Source organism: Musa acuminata, chromosome BXJ1-4 (assembly GCF_036884655.1).
Source record: "Musa acuminata AAA Group cultivar baxijiao chromosome BXJ1-4, Cavendish_Baxijiao_AAA, whole genome shotgun sequence".
Lineage (NCBI taxonomy): Eukaryota > Viridiplantae > Streptophyta > Magnoliopsida > Zingiberales > Musaceae > Musa > Musa acuminata.
In genome coordinates this window covers 3,995,312-4,017,328 of record NC_088330.1, presented here as the reverse complement: position 1 = coordinate 4,017,328, position 22,017 = coordinate 3,995,312, and the positions used below count along the sequence as shown (strand labels likewise).

Sequence of the window (22,017 nt, the reverse complement as noted above, 5' to 3'; positions counted from 1 at the left end):
AACAACTGCTTCAATGCAATCATATATATATATATATATATGTATATATATATATGTATGTATGTATGTATATATATATATATATATATATATGTATGTATGTATGTATGTATATATATGATCTGTAGGGAGCCGGAGAGCCGAGGAGCACGACGCAGGCGGGCAGGCCGCGCAGGCGTGGTCTCGGGTGGCGTAAAGCCGGAGAGCCGAGGAGCACGACGCAGGCGGGCAGGCCGCGCAGGTGTGGTCTCGGGTGGCGTAAAGCCGGAGAGCCGAGGCAGGCCGCGCAGGTGTGGTCTCGGGTGGCGTAAAGCCGGAGAGCCGAGGAGCACGACGCAGGCGGGCAGGCCGCGTAGGTGTGGTCTCGGGTGGCGTAAAGCCGGAGAGCCGAGGCAGGCCGCGCAGGTGTGGTCTCGGGTGGCGTAAAGCCGGAGAGCCGAGGAGCACGATGCAGGCGGGCCGCGCAGGCGTGGTCTCGGGTGGCGTAAAGCCGAAGAGCACGGTGCAGGCGGGCAGGCCGCGCAGGCGTGGTCTCGGGTGGCATAAAGCCGAAGAGCCGAGGAGCACGACGCAGGCGGGCCGCGCAGGCGTGGTCTCGGGTGGCGTAAAGCCGGAGAGCCGAGGAGCACGATGCAGGCGGGTAGGCCGCGCAGGCGTGGTCTCGGGTGGCGTAAAGCCGGAGAGCCGAGGAGCACGACGCAGGCGGGCAGGCCGCGCAGGCGTGGTCTCGGGTGGCGTAAAGCCGGAGAGCCGAGGAGCACGACGCAGGCGGGCAGGCCGCGCAAGCGTGGTCTCGGGTGGCGTAAAGCCGGAGAGCCGAGGAGCACAATGCAGGCGGGCAGGCCGCGCAGGCGTAGTCTCGGGTGGCGTAAAGCCGGAGAGCCGAGTAGCACGACGCAGGCGGGCAGGCCGCGCAGGCATGGTCTCAGGTGGCGTAAAGCCGGAGAGCCGAGGCATTCGGCGCAGGCAGGCTGCGACCGAGGGGTTGCTGCTCAGGCGGGCAGGCCGCGCTGAGGTGGGCTCGGCGCAGGCAGGCTGCGCAAGGGGCCGAGGTAGCGTAGTGCTTGCTGCGCATGGGGCTCAGGGGCCGAGGCAGCGTGTTGGCTGAGCATGAGGCCGAGTGGCCGAGGCAGCGAGGCCGCTTGCTGGCTGCGAACGAGGCCGAGGGGCCGAGGCAGCGTGTTGGCTGCGCATGAGGCCGAGTGGCCGAGGCAGCGAGGCTGCGTGCTGGCTGCGCACGAGGCCGAGTGGCCGAGGCAGCGAGGCAGCAAGGCAGCGTGTTTGCATGAGGCCGAGTGGCCGAGGCAGCGAGGCTGCTTGCTGGCTGCGCATGGGCCAAGTCTCTCAAACGACGCCATATCTCTCCTTATGCATGGGCCAAGTCTCTCAGGCGACGCCATATCTCTCTTTATGCATGCTGTGGCCGAGGAGCTACTTGTGCATGCATAGAGGAAGTCTCGGGCAAGCCATGGCCGAGGAGGTCTCGGGTAGGCTGTGGCCGAGGAGCTCTCGGGCATGCTATGGCCGAGGAGGTCTCGGGTAGACTGTGGCCGAGGTGTTCGGCGCGGGCAGGCTGGTCGCGCGCGTGGGACCGAGGGGTCGAGGCGCTTGTGGCCGAGCAGCCGAGACGCGCGGGCTGGTCGCGCGCGTGGGACCGAGGAGCCGAGGCGCGCGGGATGGCCGCGCGCGTGGGGCCGAGTGGCCGAGACGCTCGGCGCGGTCGGGCTGGCCGCGCGCATGGGACGCGGGCGGTTTGGCCGCGCGCTTGGGACGCGGGCGGTTTGGCCGCGCGTGAGGCGTGCGGGTTAGCCGCGCGTGAGGCGTGCGGGTTGGCCGCGCGTGAGGCGTGCGGGTTAGCCGCGCGTGAGGCGTGCGGGTTAGCCGCGCGTGAGGCGTGCGGGTTGGCCGCGCGCGTGGGACCGAGGGGCCCAGGCGGTGGGATGGCCGCGCGCGTGGGGCCGAGTGGCCGAGACGCTCGGCGCGTTCGGGCTGGCCGCGCGCGTGGGACGCGGGCGGTTTGGCCGCGCGTGAGGCGCGCGGGTTGGCGCGACCCACGCATCCCTTGCTTGCTTGCTTGCTTGACGAAAGCGCGAAGCAGAGCTACGGGACGGACCCCACGTCTGGAGGAAATGGACCATAAATGTAAGGCTGTGGAGAGGAGAAAGACATCTCAGAGTGCGAGAACGAGCAGTGTCAGTGGTGAAGAAAAGAAGAAGGGAAGAAGATTACGGTGCTATTATGCTCTTCGTCTCCGATCTTCCTCGCTCGAGCCTCTTCGCACCCTCGAAAGGCACGATCTTTTCTTGTTCCTGTTCCCCCTTTGATTGCTCAACCGTTTCGATTTTGATCTTTTCTTGGAGGGGAGTGGGGAAGGGAGCAAGAATTGCATGTGGGTTTTTGTTGCTTCTTGAGATGTTTTGTTTTCTCGATTGGGAGTTGGCGGTGATTTGCCCCTCTATTTCGTCTACTTGCTCGCGGGCTCTTCTTCCGAAGTTCATTGTATGTTTACATCGGTACGCTTCTTCAGATTGGGTCGAAGAAATCGATTTTGGTTTTTCAGTATTAACCCGCTTTCCTTCCTTTTTCTTTCACGCTATAATGCAATCTCTTTACTTCCTTGTGTTATTTACATGGTCGAACACAAAATGTTCGACATATGATGATTTGGCAAGATCGTACTTGCGGTTGCTAGGTATTCAATTGCGCTTTTTCATGGTTCCAGTGATATGTTGGGTGTGAGCCGTATGAGCGATTTTGGTATCCCCGCGACGCTTTTTCTTTGGCATGTTTAACCTTCTGGGCTTTGCCAAAAGCCTTTCTTTGGATCATTGGATGGATTTAGTCGGAGGTTGCTAGATCACTTAAAGATGTGTGGTTTGATCATATTTTGTTGTATAATATATTAAATTCTTATGTTTGTGTTCTATATGTATTCCGATATCTGATCATTGGTTTTAACGACTGTCTGTTCTACTTTTGTTATTCTCTTGCTCTGTGTCACCTTATTCATATATGTATTTCAGAATGTGGTTAGGTATTCTTTCTCCCATTTGTGCAATCATCATAGCTTTATGCCTATTAATCTTTTGATTTGCCATTTTGACCTCACTTGATGCCTATTATTTTCAGAGACTTTCACTTTTTTTAATCTATTCAGGTGTCAACAACATAGACAATGATACTGAGAGTGTTCACTTTGTCCTGAATTAGGATGGTGGCTATCAAAATGTGAATTCCAAGTATTTTTTAGTTTTCACTTTGGTTAACTATTACCACGAAAATCAACTACCACTTGCTATATCAATTACTTGATAATTATTCCATGAGTTGCAGAATAAATCAAATCATGGATTCGTTCCATTCCTCGTTCTTTCAGCCTAACTGAACATGAGTTACCTATGTGACCAAAATGTATCATGGTTATGAACTGCTGGAAGATTGGAACTTGACTAGTCGAGAGAAAGTGAGTCTATTAGTTACCATTTCTTTCATTTCATTTTATGATTATTGTCCTTCCGCTATCTTCCCTTCTTCTATTGTCAAATAAAAAAGTCTCCTCTACTCATCGTGAACTTGTTCTACATCACATGTGTAGCTGACATATCATAATTGTGGTATGATTATTTGGTAAAAGTGGTATCTAAGAAATGTTTCATATGCATAGAAAGGCTTTTCTAACTTGATCTATATATGAGTGTTTCTGTGCATTGGAATGCATAATGTTTTTTAAAGATGATTTATTAAACTAGATAATCTAGCATGGATGAGTAGTATGCAAGCTTGATGGTAGCAACCGTAGCATTTGGAAATTCAGAAGTTTAGAGTTTACCGTTATACCAAGGTAAGATTGCTTCTTTACAACTTGGAAGACTAGGGTTAGAGTCATGGAAACAACTTATTTAAATATTTAAAAGTAAGACTACGTACATTGACCCTCCCTAGACCCGTATTGGAGGCTTCATATTTAAAGATAAGGTTACATACATTGATCTTCCCTAGACCCCTCAATGGCGAGTTGTTAGTCGGTAATCAATCTGGAGCGACTTGGGCGAGGACTGGGCCGGCGAGTCGCCAATCGAGAATCGATCTGGAGTGACTCGGGCGAGGACTGGGATATGCATGTGATGCACATGTGGAGTGGAATTATTTGTAAAGCAAGAAATGACTAGGAGCAATTCATATCTTATCAATGTTACTATGCGATGCAAATAGTTGTGGATTTTTGGCCCACAAATCATCTCTAGTGTCGACCAAAAGAAAAAATAACTCATATCTTTACGTCAGGTAGAGATGCATGCATGCATGCATTTGAAATTTGGCTTTCAGATGCATGCATTCAATTCTAACACTCATTTGGCTTTCAGATGTATGCATTCAATTCTAGCACTCAAAAGAAGAGACTATGATTAATCATACCAATTGTAAACCAAAAAAAAGGAAATACTCTGATTATTGCGAAGAATTTGCATTTATTCGAAATTATTTTAAGAGGAGATGTTAGTGTATTGTTGGAATAAGCTAACACTAATCTTCATTAACGAATCAAAAGGGTCTGCCCTTTTTTTACTACTGAATTATGGGGCAGATTGTTTGATGCAAATACCAGACAGTGCATGAAGGCAGTTCATTTTGTTGCAGAATACATTTATCTCTTCTTATCTGTATCTGATTTTGGTTTGCTGACAGGACTCAAGAAGTCATGTGCTTGCAAAGTTGCAGTCAGCACTGGTGGCAAATTCATCTATACGATTTTCTGTTAAGTACCCTTTCTGCTGCCCGCATAGGTTGTCCATAAATTTGAAGGTGATTTGATCTCTTGAAAATGATTAAAAATGAATTCTGGCATATTCTCTTAAGCACGGTGAACTTATGCATTACCTATAGTGTTAAATACTAAAACCATTTTTTTGTTTTTTGCATTATTTTAAGGCTGAGCGTGATTTTGCAATCTCAAGTGTTCTGGGTGAGAACCAAGCCATGACAACTACTGAAGAGGATGTTCAACATTGTGGAATATTTGACTTGGATCCATCACTGGAAAATTTTAAAGATCATCTCATTTACAGGTCAAAGAAATATGTGGAACAAAAATCATTGATTGAGAAATTCGAAGGAAGTCTTGAAGAATTTTCTCAAGGTATCAAGCATATATACTTGGTCTCTGGCTACTTGCTCCTACATCGTAGGTTATCTCAAGTTTGGATTCAACAGAGAACAAGATGCTATTGTTTACCGTGAATGGGCTCCAGCTGCCCAGTGAGTCTTCAAGCTGTCTCTAAGAGTCCTGTTTTTCCCATTCTAACACATGCTTTCTTTATATTTCCTAAAATTGGTTTTATTGTCAAGGCATTTATTTACATTCTGAACTTGTACATATGCATTTTGTGATAAATTTTGAACTTGTGAAGTCCAATCATGGGCATTGTCTTGAGCACGCTTACTAAAATTAGGGTAATCTGGTTGTAAATAATTTAACCTGGTCAGCATTTGAGTGTGTTGTTTTAGTAAAAGCCAATATAAATGGTGGCAGCTACAATAACAACCAAGGACATGTAATGGCATTATGTAGGTGATAATAATATATAGCTTTTCGACCACTTAGAACTTGTTTAATCACGAGAAAGGGACTTAATCTCTTATCTTTGAATCAACTGACTTAATTACTAAGAAGTACGTTTTGCACAATAATACTAGGTGCATATAATGAAGCATGGAAGCTTTCATTTTAACTTTGTAGGGAAGCACAACTTATTGGAGATTTCAATGGCTGGGATGGGTCCAACCACAAAATGGAAAAAAATGAATTTGGTGTTTGGAATATTAAAATCCCAGATGCTGGAGGTAAACCATCCATTCCTCACAATTCTAGGGTCAAATTTAGGTTCAAACATGGCAATGGAATTTGGGTTGATAGGATTCCAGCATGGATCAGATATGCCACCGTTGATCCTACTCGATTTGCAGCTCCTTATGATGGAGTTCACTGGGATCCACCACCTTCAGAAAGGTCAGGTGTTGTGTTTACCCATAATGTTTTGGTTGCCGTAACTTGTTTCACAGTATATATGCTAAATTTTGCAATGTGGACTTATTCTTACCTCAATAAGAATTGGATATTTCTTACCTCAACAACTAACTTGTGAGGCACTCATAGAAGCTCTAAAATAAATAATTAATTAAAAATAAGATAGATAAATAATGTACCATCATCAATCAATCAATCAATGGAGGCAACACCACTATCGAATCACTGAAACAACATCGAACCATGTCCTCCACAAACCCAAGCGGTACCATTACCTAATCTAGATGGTGCCACTATCAGGTAGGCTTTTGACTTAGTTAAAACCTAATCTAGCTTCTCTGGAACCTCCTTAGCATTGCATTTGTAGACTTCATTTGTGTTAGCGAAGATACATGTTTAACCTATTTGCAACTTATTTGTGACCCAATAAATTTTGGTCATGGCTTCGACTAATTATCTAATAGTCCATTGATCTTCAAATAGCTGAACTAATTCTTTAGCTTAATATTTGATTTTTTTAGTTCGAAATCTATTTTTTCTAGCTCGATGTTTAATCTTTCAATTCAATAATTTATTCTCTAACTTGACATTCGATCTTGTGACTAAACATTTGATCTTCGAGCGATATGCACCTTTGGTTAAAATACCTCCTATGTCATAAATACACTTAATACCATATTAGTTTCTCAAATTCATTAATCGATTTTATCATTCAACTATCGGAGTCAATATTTTTAATTAATTTATATTGAAATATATATATTTCTCTTCATCATTTTTTTGTTCTTCCTATCTGTTTCTAATGTATCAAAACATCAAACCTTTGAATTAATTGATTTTCTATCTCATTGGACTTTGGTTTTATGAAATGAAATTTTATAACTTACATGACTCTAATATCCAACTTTAAATAAGATGCTCCAATAGACTTCTATTTGTTATGCTTAAGGGGAGATTATGATACCTACAAATTTTAGGTTAATTTTTTTTATGCTTTCACTTGATTGATAGATTTTTTTTATAGCAATTTCTTATTTGAAACTAATATAGTAAAATAATTATATATATATATATATATATATATATATATATATATATATATATATATATATATATATATATATATATATATATATATATATATATATATATATATAGGGGCTGAGAATGTACCCAGAAATAGTAGGACAGATTTGTTAAGTTTTAATTTGATTGATAAATATTTTTGTATATAAATTAATCCTTTTGACCAATGGAATTGATAATATATTTAATTCTAAAATCATAAATTTGCCCCTAAGGTCATGAAGTAAGTTATGAGATTGGTAGGGTCAATATTAGAAATAAAATTATTGTTCCACTACTATTTAAGTATCTTTTTCTTCATCTCGATATATTCTTGAGTCAACATCTGCAACAAAGTCTTCGTTTTCTCTAGGGAGGTTTATGGTTAGTATCCTTTTTGTGTCTTTTTCAAATAATTTTTGTCAAACATATAGTATTCTTATCTAGTGAATTTATTTTCTTCTTTTTATCTATTTGTTCTGTGTTAGACGTTTCAAGTTATTGTTTTGATTTTATGAAATAAAATATTATAACTTACATGACTCTTATATTAAATTTGAGATAAGATACATGACTTTTATCTGTATAAGTTAGTTTAGCTTGTAAGATTATGATAGTTTATTGTAAGGTCTTGAACCTGCTATCACCATTTATTCTTTGCAATAAAAGAAAAAAAAAGAGAGAGAAGATATTTTATGAGACTTTTAATTAGTTTTTGTAGATGAATTTAAAATTGGGAGAGAAAGTGACACAAGAAATTTTAGGACAGATTTGATAAGTTTTAGTTTGATTTAAAGATATTTTTGTATATTGATTGATTCTGGATTTAGTAATTATAATATAATAAATTTCTCTCTAAGGTCATAAATTAAATTATAAGGTTAACCAATATTTTTAGTGTATATTTTTAATATACATTTACATGTATATCAATAACTTGAACATAAAATATACATGAGCAAATATTATACATTTTCACATTAAAGATCAAGAATTTTTAAATATCAATAATTTAATTTGAATATATATATATATATATATATATATATATATATATATATATATATATATATATATATATATCCACAGAGAACTGCTCCATTCTCTCTCGCGCGCGCCTGTGCTGTTCTCTCCCTCGACCCCCCATCCCTCTCTCTCTCTCTCTAATGCTCTGCTTCCTCACGGCGGAACACTGACTCAGTAGGTCGATGGTGGATCCATTACCCTAAATCTGATTGCTCTTGCGTGCGTTGTCGATCGGATTCATCGATTTCTTTCCATCTCTCCGTGCGGCTTCCCTCCGATTCGAGCTGCTGCTTCGGGATCAGATTTTTCACGAGCAACTCGGGTTCATCTTCTCCCGATCGCGGCGTACTATCCGACTATTCGAGTGTACCCGTTTGCGACTGGTGTGTCTTGTCTCGAATCCCATGCAGAGTTTCGATCCGTCGCATTTGATTTCTTTGGTGCCCCGCGCCGATCCGATTTGACAATTTTGGACTACATTGATGAGTGTTTCTCTTGTCTGAGTTCATTTCTGTTGTTGGATTTTGAGTTCTTATATACCACTGGCTGCTTGATTTGATGGACAAACCATTTTACTTTTACCCCAGGTTGTTACGTGAGTTGTGCTCGACATGGAAAGGGTGAGCTAGCACTGATTGCCTTGCTCCATTTCGCCATTATCTCATTTATAGTAGTTGTAAGGGTTTTTTTGGTAATGTGGTGGAAATGCTATCTCAGTATGAGAAGGTGGAGAAGATTGGTGAAGGGACGTATGGAGTCGTTTACAAGGCTCGAGACCGACAAACAAATGAGATGATTGCTATTAAGAAGATCCGGATAAAAGAGGAGGATGAGGGAATCCCCGGCTTTGTCATCAGAGAGGTCTCACTATTAAAGGAAATGCATCATTGTAACATAGTCAGGTTATGCTCCTCAACTGCCCCAACCATCTTTGTCTTCATTTACTTCATTGATTTAGGAATCTAGGCTTTGATTAATTCGAAGATACTAGATGAACAAGCTTTTGCGTTTGTTTGATTGGAAAGGTTTCTTTTGTCAAGTGGGTTCCTTGTATCTTGTGTTTTGCTTAAAGAAGGCAAATTACAAGATGTAAGTGTAACATGGCAAAACAAATTAAACAAACTTCCTAGCTAACTAACTAATAACTGCAAAGTATGGCCAGAGTTAAGCTTTCTTTTGCTGTGACGCCAGTTTTCTGTTGGAAGAAAATTCTCTCTGGTAACGTAGATTAATTATCATAACCAGCATTGAATGTGTGAGAAGAATTTACTTATTTATATGAACATTCTAAACTTTCCTTAGGTATCTTGTTGCTGTTTCACTCATAGTGACTCCATGTATTGTGCAACTTAGTTTCACCTTCCCTAGTCTTTCTAGTGTCCATAATTCCTTCTGATTGTTCGGCACAATATAGGATATGTAACTCAAAGAAAACTGAGATCATTAAATGAGACTGTTGCAGATCACATAAAGGCTTTTAAAAGTTTGGTAAAGAATTACCTTTTTAATCATGCATGCTTATCAACGAGTCATGCTATAAATTACCGAAGTTTTTATTTCTTTTTGTGCTTAGGATTTTAGAATTTCCCTTTTCATTTATTCACAGTGAATAAAAAATTTTGATACCTTCCTTAGTGATTGAGTTTTACTGTTGCTTTATCACGTTTGGCAATATATTTTTACTATACTGGCTGATTGAAAGAAATTATTGCAGAAAAATATATGCTGAATCCTGATGATGAAATTTACAATTTTCAGCTCTTCCTAAGTCTTTCTGATTTTCCGATTTAATAAAATAATTAGTTTCAGAACTTAAGAGAACAGAATACTGTGAATGAGACCATGCCATGTTTGTTAAAAGATCCTTTATTCCAGAAGTTTCTATAATGTGTTTATCATTGTATGTCAGTGTCATCAAATGCCTTCAATTCTTTTCCTGGGTGGAGTGCTACATTTCCTTAGTTGTTGTACCTTGTCAGTGTTTGACCACTCAGCAAATTTTTAATGATTTGTAAAACTGTATAGGAAAATTATACTGAAATTCATGTTTCAATACCTGAAATTTAATTGCCTCCCAAAACCACATGGAAAACCATAAGTGATACTCGTGTAGGTTCAAGATTCTTGTGCACTTAAAAACTTAATAGGAAAGAGTTCGATTAAAAAAGGGTTTCTGTGCATCTTATGTTGAAGATAGTATTTATGTTCTGTCTAATGAGTTCTTCTCAAACCTCGATGGATTGGGATAAAATATGCAGGATCCTATAAATGTTGAAAGTCTGTTGTTGATAGCATTAGTTGATTCCAGATGATTTCTTGGTGGATTGCTGATCCTTCGAACCATGGCCTTGTTTGAATAATTTTAATATATAACCTCAATAGTAATACCTTTGCTTTGTATTAGTATACCAATTAAATTGGCAAATGGTGAACTCCAAGATTTGCTGGATTTGGCAGGAGTATCATTCCTTGTTGGGGTTTTGAAGATTTGGGATCACATATTTCCCGTCATAATAACTTAGTTGATGAGGAAATTAAGTTAGGAATCTTTCTGTTACAATTGTAGTAACCAAGGTGGGAAATGAATACCTGTTCATACTCTATCTACTATGAACTGCTTCACCATCTAACTTCAGATTCGTTCTGAATATGGTACAATTGTTGCATATTAATCTCCTCTACCTGAACATTGACTGGTTAGGAAACTTTCTGTTTTGATTTTACATTCTCGATTTTTTGCAAAAAGAGATTTTCTGAATCTTAGTACATCCATCTGATGTTGAAATTTTAGTAAAGTGATTATTTTGATTCTAGTTTCTACATTATTATCAATTTTTAGTCATTGACATTTGAAGTTATCAAAAACTGTTTTCTATGTAAATTCTTATATTAAATTTGGGCCTTCTGGTGCACTCCACAAAATATCTTAGTCATTTCTTTTATGTCTATCTGTAGTTCTTTAGTCTTAGCCTTCATCGATATGAGGTGCTTCTTATGGTTTTGATTTAATAAAATTCTCAAAAGCTAAATATATTTAATGTATAGTTGATTTTTTTGTCTTTCCTAACTATTCCTGTTAATGCTTATAGTAGCTAAATCAAAACCACAAAAAGCCCAAGTGACCTGAATATATGGAGTTGGCTGTATGAATCTATATATAGTTATATCAAGAGATTGTAGATATTTTTTTATTTATTCTTGTGAGGCTTTCATACGGTTCACTCTACCTTTTCTCACACTACTAATTCTCGTCTCCTTTGACCACAATATTCGTACATTGATATTGAACAAATCTATACCATCTTAGAAGATTTTCTCTCATTTTTCTTGTTACGTTAATACTTGATTCTTCACAGATAAAAATATTTCTTATTCTCTCTCTAAGAGAAATTTAGCACATCCACTTTGACATTGTCATATTAGTTGTGCAAGGGTTTTATATGCCCAACATATTGATCCATAAACCATGGTTGCTTTTACAACTATCTTATAAGAAAAAAAAGTCTTCTATTCCAAGGGGCACATGATAACTGCAGAAACTCATGATTCTCCTCTTCCCCTTACCCACCCCTTTATACAAACCCAAATCTTGTTATTGCGTACAACTTCTTTTTTGAAATTCTGATTACTTTGAAGTCTGAAATGAAAGACTCTTTGTTGAAAGGATCAATGGTTGGTGGTAGTAAATTGTGAGATAATTCACAAGGCAGTCAGAAAAAAATAATGTAGATCAGTTTGATTAATCCTTATTTTATATCCATGTCACAATAATATGTATATGATGGTGGATTGTGTTAACTCTGACACTGTAAAAATCATATGAATCTAGTGTCTGAATATTTAAGCTGAATTTCTGATGAAATACTAAACTATTAAATCTTGAAGTTTCACTGTAAAAATAATAACCATGGTCAATAAAAAAAATCCTTGATGTAGTAACCGGTCTTAGTAATATTTCTTATTTGGTGCTGGAATGATTTTGCATCAGTAATAGAATGAATTTTTAAATTTCCTCATTACCATCCATTCCAAGAGCTATTCTTTGTAGGTTTTAGTTTTATAGTATGACATGACCGTATGAACAGTTGGGTTTTCGTTAGCAGGTTGCTTGATGTAGGGGTCTCTGAGAGAAGTGTATATCTAATTTTTGAGTATCTGGACTTGGACTTGAAGAAGCACATGGATTCTTGTCAAACATTTTCAGAAGACCATCGTTTAATGAAGGTGAGGTATCACTCCCTTAGTACTTATTTTCATAACTCTAATGCTTATACCTATAGAACTGTATGTTGATCTTCTCTTCATGTTGTCTCTTGTTGTACTTTGTAAAATTTTCTGATTAATTAATACAATTAATTTATATAACTCGTGTTTTTATATTATAGAATCATTTATGGTTCACTTGTCTTTAGCATTGGAAATGAGTTGTTCATAGAGCTTCTTTAGCTTACCACATTTTCTGCCACTAAATACTGCACATGTGAGGGTGCACCATCTTTCTTTTCATCAATTAAGTATTCTGAAACATTCAATTAAAGCTATCTTCTCTTGTTCTGGTCACAGGTCTTCTAAGAACCTACTTTATTGTAAAAATACTAATCATGTTTTTCTCTTGTTATAAGTTTATCTCTTAAAATGTTTTCTCATATAGGTGTTTGTAAAGACTAAAGACATTCCTCACATCTGAATTTGAGTTGGTATCTTTTTCCTTGTGTTCAAGGGAGTGTTCTTGATTTTTCATTGGCTAATTTCAATCCCTCAAGATTGAATTTAATTTACTCTATATTCAAGTTAGTGCTTTCAGTTTTACTTTTTGAGTAATTTTCACCTTCGAGATTGATTCAACGATCTACTTGTTATTTTTTCTGTTTATGTTTCTTCCTGGGTTACAAGTATTATAGCATTCTATTCTCTACCAAATTGTCTTGGCTCAGGGATGAGTTACTAATCATTTTCACACATCAAGCAACTAGTTAGTTATTAATGTTTGTTCTAACCATAGTAACATAGGCTTTCTTATTTTTGGTACGTAGACACATGGGAAAAGAATTAAGATCATTTTGGCCAATGTACTCAGTTGGCAGCTAAAAACAACGCTCACCTCTCATACGTTTGTTAGTTTATTAGGCATCCTTTAGTTCCTGATTGAATATGTATGGTGTATGTTGAAGTAGTATTATACAGTTTTAGAATCTTAGTGGCTGATAAGTACCACTTTCCTTTTTTGCAGAAATTTCTATACCAAATTTTAAGTGGTATTGAGTACTGCCATTCTCATAGGGTTCTTCACCGTGATCTAAAACCTCGGAATTTGCTGATTGACCTGCAAACTAACACCATAAAAATTGCCGATTTCGGATTGGGTAGGGCATTTGATATTCCTGTCCAGACATTGACCAATGAGGTAGTTGATTTATTTGATGATGTTTCTTTCTTGCAAATTCTGATTGTTTTGGTTGCTCAGATGAGAATGACAAACTATTATGTAGCACAACTATCATAAACTATTCAAAGTACATAACGGTTCAAACATGAGATATATTTGATTGTTGATTGCAAGAAACGTTGATGATAAACGACTATCATAAACGATTATGTAGCACAACTATCATAAACGATTCAAAGTACATAAAGGTTCAAACATGAGATATATTTGATTGTTGATTGCAAGAAACATTGATGATATATATTTGTGCTTCTAGTAAAGCACCTTTAAGATAATTATTCTGCATCTCTATGCTTCTCTAAGCACTTTATTCCTGAAAAATGATCCTAACTATTTCATTCTATACTTCATTTTATTTATGCATCGGAATCTCTGTTCACTTATTCTTTTTTCAGGTTGTTACCCTGGCGTATAGAGCACCGGAAATTCTTCTTGGGTCTCGCCACTATTCTACTCCAGTCGACTTATGGTCGATAGGTTGTATTTTTGTAGAAATGGTGAATCGATGCCCACTGTTCTGTGGAGATTCGGAGATTTCTCAGTTGTTCAAAATTTTCAGGTTTACATATTATTGTCACTAAGATTTCAAGTTCTGGTTTTGCTCCATGCAATTGATATATACCTAAAAGTGTCATATGATTTCCTTTAACGTGTATGTATGAAGAGTTTTAGGTACTCCTAATGAAGAAACTTGGTCAGGGGTTACATCATTACCTCACTTCAAGTGTTCTTTTCCCAAATGGGATCCTATGGTAAGGAAACAATGAACTTGCTTTAAACCTTTTGTTTGATTAGTTGATGCTTCATGCATCAGAAAATATACTGAGGACTTGCACAAAAATTTCATTATGCATGACTCTGGAAATTCGGTGCTTATCTATGTGGTGCCACTAAGAATATACCAAAGAATTACCGGGATGAAAATATTAAGAACCTAATGCAAGATTTCCTCTGCAGGATCTGGCAGCAGTGGTGCCAAATCTTGAACCAGTAGGTGTCGACCTTCTCTCAGTGAGTATTCCTAACCTTTCATAGTTTGCCATATTTCCAGACAAAGTTACCAGCTTACGTTTCAATAGTCCAAAAATGAAAAAAGAAAAGAATTTTATATGCTAGTTCATCAATTGGTATAAGCTATAACGGCGCGCTGCAGCCTTTGCGCTATCCTAAATTTGACTCTCTGCTGTTGCACATCTTTCGTCTCATTACTAACATTACCATCAATCCTTTACTTCCTCAACGCATAAGGTACAGGTGGATTGATTCATTTCACTAACCGGCAAAGAACTTTGTCTATTTTATGATACTAAATAAACTTATTAGTACTTCTATGCCTTCACCACTTTTGAGAAGATGATATTTGTTCTTTTTTCGATGCCTGCTGTTATGTATACTAGCAGTATTATATTTGCCTGTTCCACTGCATGTCTTGAGGAGTTTTGTGTCCTGTCAGCTTTACTCCATTGCTAATATGCAAATTATTGCACAGAAAATGCTCTGTTTGGAACCAGGAAGGAGAATCACAGCTCGCAAAGCTCTTGAACATGAGTACTTCAAGGATCTTGAGACGGTACCATAACCTGAATTTTCTCACTCAATTTTATATGATCTTTAGAAATCCATATTACTAGGTACAATTCTTTGTAAAGAAAGTGTTCATTTGGTGTATTCTTCCCACATGTTTGCCTTGAAAGCACAACTAAACTTGATTGCTTGGGAACACCTACTCGAAGTCTCCTTTTCAGTTCTTCCTGACTCGGACTATTCAATACGCTATCCCCCATTTGATATACTATTTTTAAAATTTTAAATATTTTATATGGCACTCAAAAGCAAATACATCACAGCATGCTTTATCTAACTATAACCAGAAAGCAATATATTTATTCCCTCATCTTTAAGTAGTAACTCAACTTGCTCAAGTAATCTCTTGTTCCATTCCTTCTTCCTGGTAGCTTTATACTGCTAATGCACTTTATATTTTGATTTCACTGGAAAAGCAAAAGTTACTGTGCATTATTTTGATATATGGGGGACAAACAAGAGTGAGATTATTGCTTGTATGGATGGTCCCAAATATGTTGGAGGGAGGCTACCGTCGTTAAGTTTCTGATGCTTCCGGGGACAACCTCTGAAACGTGCTTCTTATGATTCATAGCATCAAAAGAAATGAGAACCCCACTTTCTGCAAAGAGTCCGAGACATGCTTTGTTGATGTCTTCTTGAATGTGCTACCATGGCTGCCCTCCCTAGCAGAGCTCTGCTATTTCTTTCTCCTCAGAAATGTGTCCTAAAAGTATTTTACCATATTATCATGTCTATTGGAATTATTAAATGAGGTTCTAATCCTTGCACATGAAACCATCAAACTATTCCAACAACATGCCACCCTTAAAAACGCATCATTCCTTGTTCGCTATTAGGGCAACACCATTAAACCATTGGACCCTACTCATCATTCCCGTGATAGGCCCGCTACATCCTACCGCCGTTACACTACTCCGCCGCACAGCATAACCAAGAACAGAATAACTTCGTCCTTCGGACTCCGACCGTACACGTAATCCGACTCGTTTGCAAACATAGTCGTAGATCTGTCCTTACGTGATGTCGCCATCGTCGAGGGCAGTTGTGTCTTTTACTTCCACGAGTCCGCAAGCGAGCACTCACGTGAGTAACACGTGTTGTAATGCCGTGTGATGTATGCACAGAGACCCCTTGGGAGCGCGACCCACGCATCCCTTGCTTGCTTGCTTGATGACGGCGAAAGCGCGAAGCAGAGCTACGGGACGGACCCCACGTCTGAAGGAAATGGACCTTTTCTCCTCGATTGCGTGGCGAATGTAACGGAATAGAATGGAATGAGATGGAACGATAAATGTAAGGCTGTGGAGAGGAGAAAGACATCTCAGAGTGCGAGAACGAGCAGTGTCAGTGGTGAAGAAAAGAAGAAGGGAAGAAGATTACGATGCTATTATGCTCTTCGTCTCCGATCTTCCTCGCTCGAGCCTCCTCGCACCCTCGAAAGGCACGATCTTTTTCTTGTTCCTGTTCCCCCTTTGATTGCTCAACCGTTTCGATTTTGATCTTTTCTTGGAGGGGAGTGGGGAAGGGAGCAAGAATTGCATGTGGGTTTTTGTTGCTTCTTGAGATGTTTTGTTTTCTCGATTGGGAGTTGGTGGTGATTTGCCCCTCTATTTCGTCTACTTGCTCGCGGGCTCTTTTTCCTAAGTTCATTGTATGTTTACGTCGGTACGCTTCTTCAGATTGGGTCGAAGAAATCGATTTTGGTTTTTCAGTATTAACCCGCTTTCCTTCTTTTTTCTTTCACGCTATAATGCAATCTCTTTACTTCCTTGTGTTATTTACATGGTCGAACACAAAATGTTCGACATATGATGATTTGGCAAGATCGTAATTGCGGTTGCTAGGTATTCAATTGCGCTTTTTCATGGTTCCAGTGATATGTTGGGTGTGAGCCGTATGAGCGATTTTGGTATCCCCGCGACGCTTTTTCTTTGGCATGTTTAACCTTCTGGGCTTTGCCAAAAGCCTTTCTTTGGATCATTGGATGGATTTAGTCGGAGGTTGCTAGATCACTTAAAGATGTGTGGTTTGATCATATTTTGTTGTATAATATATTAAATTCTTATGTTTGTGTTCTATATGTATTCCGATATCTGATCATTGGTTTTAACGACTGTCTGTTCTACTTTTGTTATTCTCTTGCTCTGTGTCACCTTATTCATATATGTATTTCAGAATGTGGTTAGGTATTCTTTCTCCCATTTGTGCAATCATCATAGCTTTATGCCTATTAATCTTTTGATTTGCCATTTTGACCTCACTTGATGCCTATTATTTTCAGAGACTTTCACTTTTTTTAATCTATTCAGGTGTCAACAACATAGACAATGATACTGAGAGTGTTCACTTTGTCCTGAATTAGGATGGTGGCTATCAAAATGTGAATTCCAAGTATTTTTTAGTTTTCACTTTGGTTAACTATTACCACGAAAATCAACTACCACTTGCTATATCAATTACTTGATAATTATTCCATGAGTTGCAGAATAAATCAAATCATGGATTCGTTCCATTCCTCGTTCTTTCAGCCTAACTGAACATGAGTTACCTATGTGACCAAAATGTATCATGGTTATGAACTGCTGGAAGATTGGAACTTGACTAGTCGAGAGAAAGTGAGTCTATTAGTTACCATTTCTTTCATTTCATTTTATGATTATTGTCCTTCCGCTATCTTCCCTTCTTCTATTGTCAAATAAAAAAGTCTCCTCTACTCATCGTGAACTTGTTCTACATCACATGTGTAGCTGACATATCATAATTGTGGTATGATTATTTGGTAAAAGTGGTATCTAAGAAATGTTTCATATGCATAGAAAGGCTTTTCTAACTTGATCTATATATGAGTGTTTCTGTGCATTGGAATGCATAATGTTTTTTAAAGATGATTTATTAAACTAGATAATCTAGCATGGATGAGTAGTATGCAAGCTTGATGGTAGCAACCGTAGCATTTGGAAATTCAGAAGTTTAGAGTTTACCGTTATACCAAGGTAAGATTGCTTCTTTACAACTTGGAAGACTAGGGTTAGAGTCATGGAAACAACTTATTTAAATATTTAAAAGTAAGACTACGTACATTGACCCTCCCTAGACCCGTATTGGAGGCTTCATATTTAAAGATAAGGTTACATACATTGATCTTCCCTAGACCCCTCAATGGCGAGTTGTTAGTCGGTAATCAATCTGGAGCGACTTGGGCGAGGACTGGGCCGGCGAGTCGCCAATCGAGAATCGATCTGGAGTGACTCGGGCGAGGACTGGGATATGCATGTGATGCACATGTGGAGTGGAATCATTTGTAAAGCAAGAAATGACTAGGAGCAATTCATATCTTATCAATGTTACTATGCGATGCAAATAGTTGTGGATTTTTGGCCCACAAATCATCTCTAGTGTCGACCAAAAGAAAAAATAACTCATATCTTTACGTCAGGTAGAGATGCATGCATGCATGCATTTGAAATTTGGCTTTCAGATGCATGCATTCAATTCTAACACTCATTTGGCTTTCAGATGCATGCATTCAATTCTAGCACTCAAAAGAAGAGACTATGATTAATCATACCAATTGTAAACCAAAAAAAAGGAAATACTCTGATTATTGCGAAGAATTTGCATTTATTCGAAATTATTTTAAGAGGAGATGTTAGTGTATTGTTGGAATAAGCTAACACTAATCTTCATTAACGAATCAAAAGGGAAGCTTTCCGTAAGTACGTGCATGCATGCATAAGGTTGATTGACACCATGCAATATACTAATCGTTTTACTTGAGAGAAAAAAAGGGGAGGGATTAAATAACATGGTTTATGTCTCCTCTCAGATGGCCTCATCGATGCCAATGATCAAAGTAATAATGCATCTCAATATCGCGTTCGATTTCTTCATTATTGAATGCACCAACACTCAAACATTATGAATCTTATCTATACCTCTCTCTTACAACTCATGCTTCATCGTATATACACAACTTAATTTGTCTCGGACCCAATTTCCCAGTCAAGATGAAAAGGAGTTGTCAGCAAAGATGCTCGACTGCACATATTATTTTGTCATGAAACAATGGAAAGGGATAGGAGAAACGTGCATGTAACAACATCTGAGAGGAGCACAAAATAATCACATAAAAGTGGAGGGAACGGGCGCCACCCAGCCCGTTGACCCATGAAACCAAGCTGGTTTTGGAGGCAATCATTGAAGAACTGAGTCGAACGAGGAGGAGGAACTCGATGTTCCTCCCATCAAATGTATGGAAGTGGAACGTCGGTGGTGTGGTTGTTGACTAGAACGAGAAAGAGGAGGAGAAGCTTAAAAGAGATATAGTTAACGGCGTTTCTTTTAATTGTGCATTTAGCTAGATCCAAACAGAAGAGCGGATCAGCTCATGTCTGCTGGATCTCGATCCGTAACCATCGAATGAAATGATCCGACCCGTTTAATTTGACTGGCGGAATTATGGGTCGAGTATACAGACCCGCTAGCAAGTCGGGTCGGATCTAAACACAACTTTAAACGTTTTAGGGGGGCTGAGGCAGTGAATAAGGTTTCTGTGAAATATTTAGCTTGTTTGGGGATCTAAACACAACTTTTAACGATTAGTTGGTCTTCATACTTGTGTCATTATCCTAAATTAGGTTTGCTGTGAAATATTTAGCTTGTTTGGGGAAACAATCAAAGATCATCATACGAGGTTGTTTCTCGTTTGAGAGATGCATTGCGTGTGCTTGAGCTGTCCGAGATGTCTAGGGTTTGATATGTTTTTGTGGTGTATGGTGACTTGTTATTTTGTTTCTTTTCATGTAGATATCTGTTTATAATTCGTTTGCATCCTCTTTTTTTTCAGATCTGAAAGTGAAATCACTTGGTCCTTGGATGTTTCTGCTTCTGTTTCTTGTCGTTCCGAACTTGGCTCAGTCCCAGATACTCTTCCAGGTAGAGATAAATAGATCCATTTCTTTCCTTCGTCCTTCATCGCGTTTACAGTAAAAGAAACGAATACGTTGCAGGGCTTCAACTGGGAGTCGTGGAGGCAACAAGGCGGTTGGTATAACTTCTTGAAAGACAAAGTCTCTGATATAGCCAACGCTGGAGTCACCCACGTCTGGCTGCCTCCGCCCTCGCACTCTGTCGGCGTTCAAGGTCGTTCCGTGATTCGTATTTGCCGTCGTGATCACTCTCACATGTTGACCGAGTCGGCCTTGGTCTAAACTATTCTGTGACACTTCTCCTCTCAGGTTACATGCCGGGGCGGCTCTACGACTTGGGTGCTTCCAAGTATGGGAATCAGGATGAGTTGAAGGCGCTGATCGGCGCTTTCCACGACAAGGGAGTCAAATGCGTGGCCGACATCGTCATCAACCATCGTTGCGCAGACAAGCAAGACGGGAGAGGCATATGGTGCATCTTCGAAGGCGGAACCGATGATGCCCGCCTCGACTGGGGTCCACACATGATCTGTAGGGACGACACACAGTACTCCGACGGCACCGGCAACCTCGACACCGGCGAGGGCTTCGCGGCGGCTCCCGACATCGACCACCTCAACACGCAGGTCCAGCGTGAGCTCACGGACTGGCTGAATTGGCTCAAGACTGACATCGGCTTCGACGGGTGGAGGCTTGACTTTGCCAAGGGTTACTCCTCAAGCATCGCCAAGATCTACGTCGAACAGACGCAGCCAAACTTCGTGGTGGCTGAGATCTGGAATTCATTAGCTTACGGAAACGATGGGAAGCCAGCATACGATCAGAACGGCAACCGCCAAGGGCTGGTTAATTGGGTTCAGCAGGTCGGAGGCCCAGCGACGGCCTTCGATTTCACCACAAAGGGAATACTACAAGCTGCCGTGGAAGGTGAACTGTGGAGGATGCGTGATCCCCAGGGGAAGGCGCCCGGCATGATGGGGTGGTGGCCGGAGAAGGCTGTCACCTTCGTCGACAACCACGATACCGGTTCGACGCAAAGGTTGTGGCCTTTTCCTTCTGATAAGGTCATGCAAGGCTACGCTTATATACTCACGCATCCGGGAGTCCCTTCCATCGTAAGTATGCTTCTGCCTAACATTCGATTCAAATAGTTTCACAGCCTGACGATTATATGTTCGTGCGTGCAGTTCTACGACCACATGTTCGACTGGGGATTGAAGGAGAAGATAACTCGGTTGGCTAAAACCAGAACACGAAATGGAATTCATTCGGGTAGCGCTCTCAACATTCTGGCCTCTGATGCTGACCTCTACATGGCAATGATCGATGGGAAGATATTGACAAAGCTAGGCTCGAGATACGACGTGGGGAATCTCGTTCCTTCCAACTTCCACGTCGTTGCCTCTGGCAATGACTACTGCGTGTGGGAGAAGAGATGAAGATGATGATGAATCATGGAAGAGACTTTTCGCTTTCTCGTATGTGTTGTAAGTAAGAAAAAAATATCGTGTTCCCACATGTACATTTATCCATCCTGCTTGAGAAAAGTTATAGAAATGCTATTTTATATAATTTGATGGTTTAATGATTCGCTTACTGCACAGCTGACTTGTGTTGACCAGCAACCTGTTGTATAATTTTTATGGTAAAACCTGTAGATGAGTTGGCCACAGTACATATTAGTTCTAGATGATTATTGATTATGTTATTTTCTTCTGCTGAGTGCAGCTTTTTTCAATTATTCAGTGTTCTGAGCACATTCTGAAATTGTGAAGACGTCTTGTTCCATTGTCGTAGTATAAAATATTTCAGCATACAATGTCTAGTTCTACAAAATATGCTGATCCTGCGTTTCAGGGAGTTGGACACAAAGTGTATCCTTATAAGAAATGTTATAAAATGCACCATTTGGGCAAGTTATTGTCACTATTGGTTGCACA

The 22,017-nt window shown here is 39.9% G+C and overlaps 2 protein-coding genes across 8 annotated transcripts; both read left to right on the top strand.

The window, feature by feature from the left end:
* The first annotated feature begins 1,890 nt into the window (after window positions 1-1,890).
* On the top strand, window positions 1,891-15,284 carry LOC135642298 (cell division control protein 2 homolog). 6 transcript variants are annotated; one of them, XM_065158327.1, is made up of 10 exons: window positions 5,069-5,137; window positions 5,187-5,256; window positions 8,704-8,736; window positions 8,834-9,018; window positions 12,220-12,340; window positions 13,347-13,520; window positions 13,958-14,121; window positions 14,227-14,314; window positions 14,520-14,573; window positions 15,052-15,284. In XM_065158327.1, exons 3-10 carry the CDS (start codon window positions 8,728-8,730, stop codon window positions 15,139-15,141), a joined length of 885 nt encoding a protein of 294 aa, XP_065014399.1. In that variant the 5' UTR covers window positions 5,069-5,137; window positions 5,187-5,256; window positions 8,704-8,727; the 3' UTR covers window positions 15,142-15,284. The 6 variants fall into 6 exon arrangements, 5 of the variants coding, with proteins under 5 accessions (XP_065014421.1, XP_065014415.1, XP_065014399.1 ...); XM_065158333.1 differs by lacking the exons at window positions 5,069-5,137; window positions 5,187-5,256 and adding an exon at window positions 8,160-8,499; XM_065158349.1 differs by lacking the exons at window positions 8,704-8,736; window positions 8,834-9,018; window positions 12,220-12,340; ... (3 more) ...; window positions 14,520-14,573; window positions 15,052-15,284 and adding exons at window positions 1,985-2,290; window positions 3,158-3,228; window positions 3,334-3,463; window positions 4,687-4,803; window positions 5,738-7,067 and having other exon boundaries at window positions 4,930-5,137.
* A 1,010-nt stretch (window positions 15,285-16,294) lies between these two features.
* LOC135642288 (alpha-amylase isozyme 3C-like) lies at window positions 16,295-21,649 on the top strand. 2 transcript variants are annotated; one of them, XM_065158304.1, is made up of 5 exons: window positions 16,295-16,590; window positions 19,996-20,084; window positions 20,159-20,291; window positions 20,387-21,192; window positions 21,265-21,649. In XM_065158304.1, exons 1-5 carry the CDS (start codon window positions 16,539-16,541, stop codon window positions 21,514-21,516), a joined length of 1,332 nt encoding a protein of 443 aa, XP_065014376.1. In that variant the 5' UTR covers window positions 16,295-16,538; the 3' UTR covers window positions 21,517-21,649. The 2 variants fall into 2 exon arrangements, with proteins under 2 accessions (XP_065014376.1, XP_065014381.1); XM_065158309.1 differs by lacking the exon at window positions 16,295-16,590 and adding an exon at window positions 16,656-17,764.
* The last annotated feature ends 368 nt before the right edge of the window (window positions 21,650-22,017 follow it).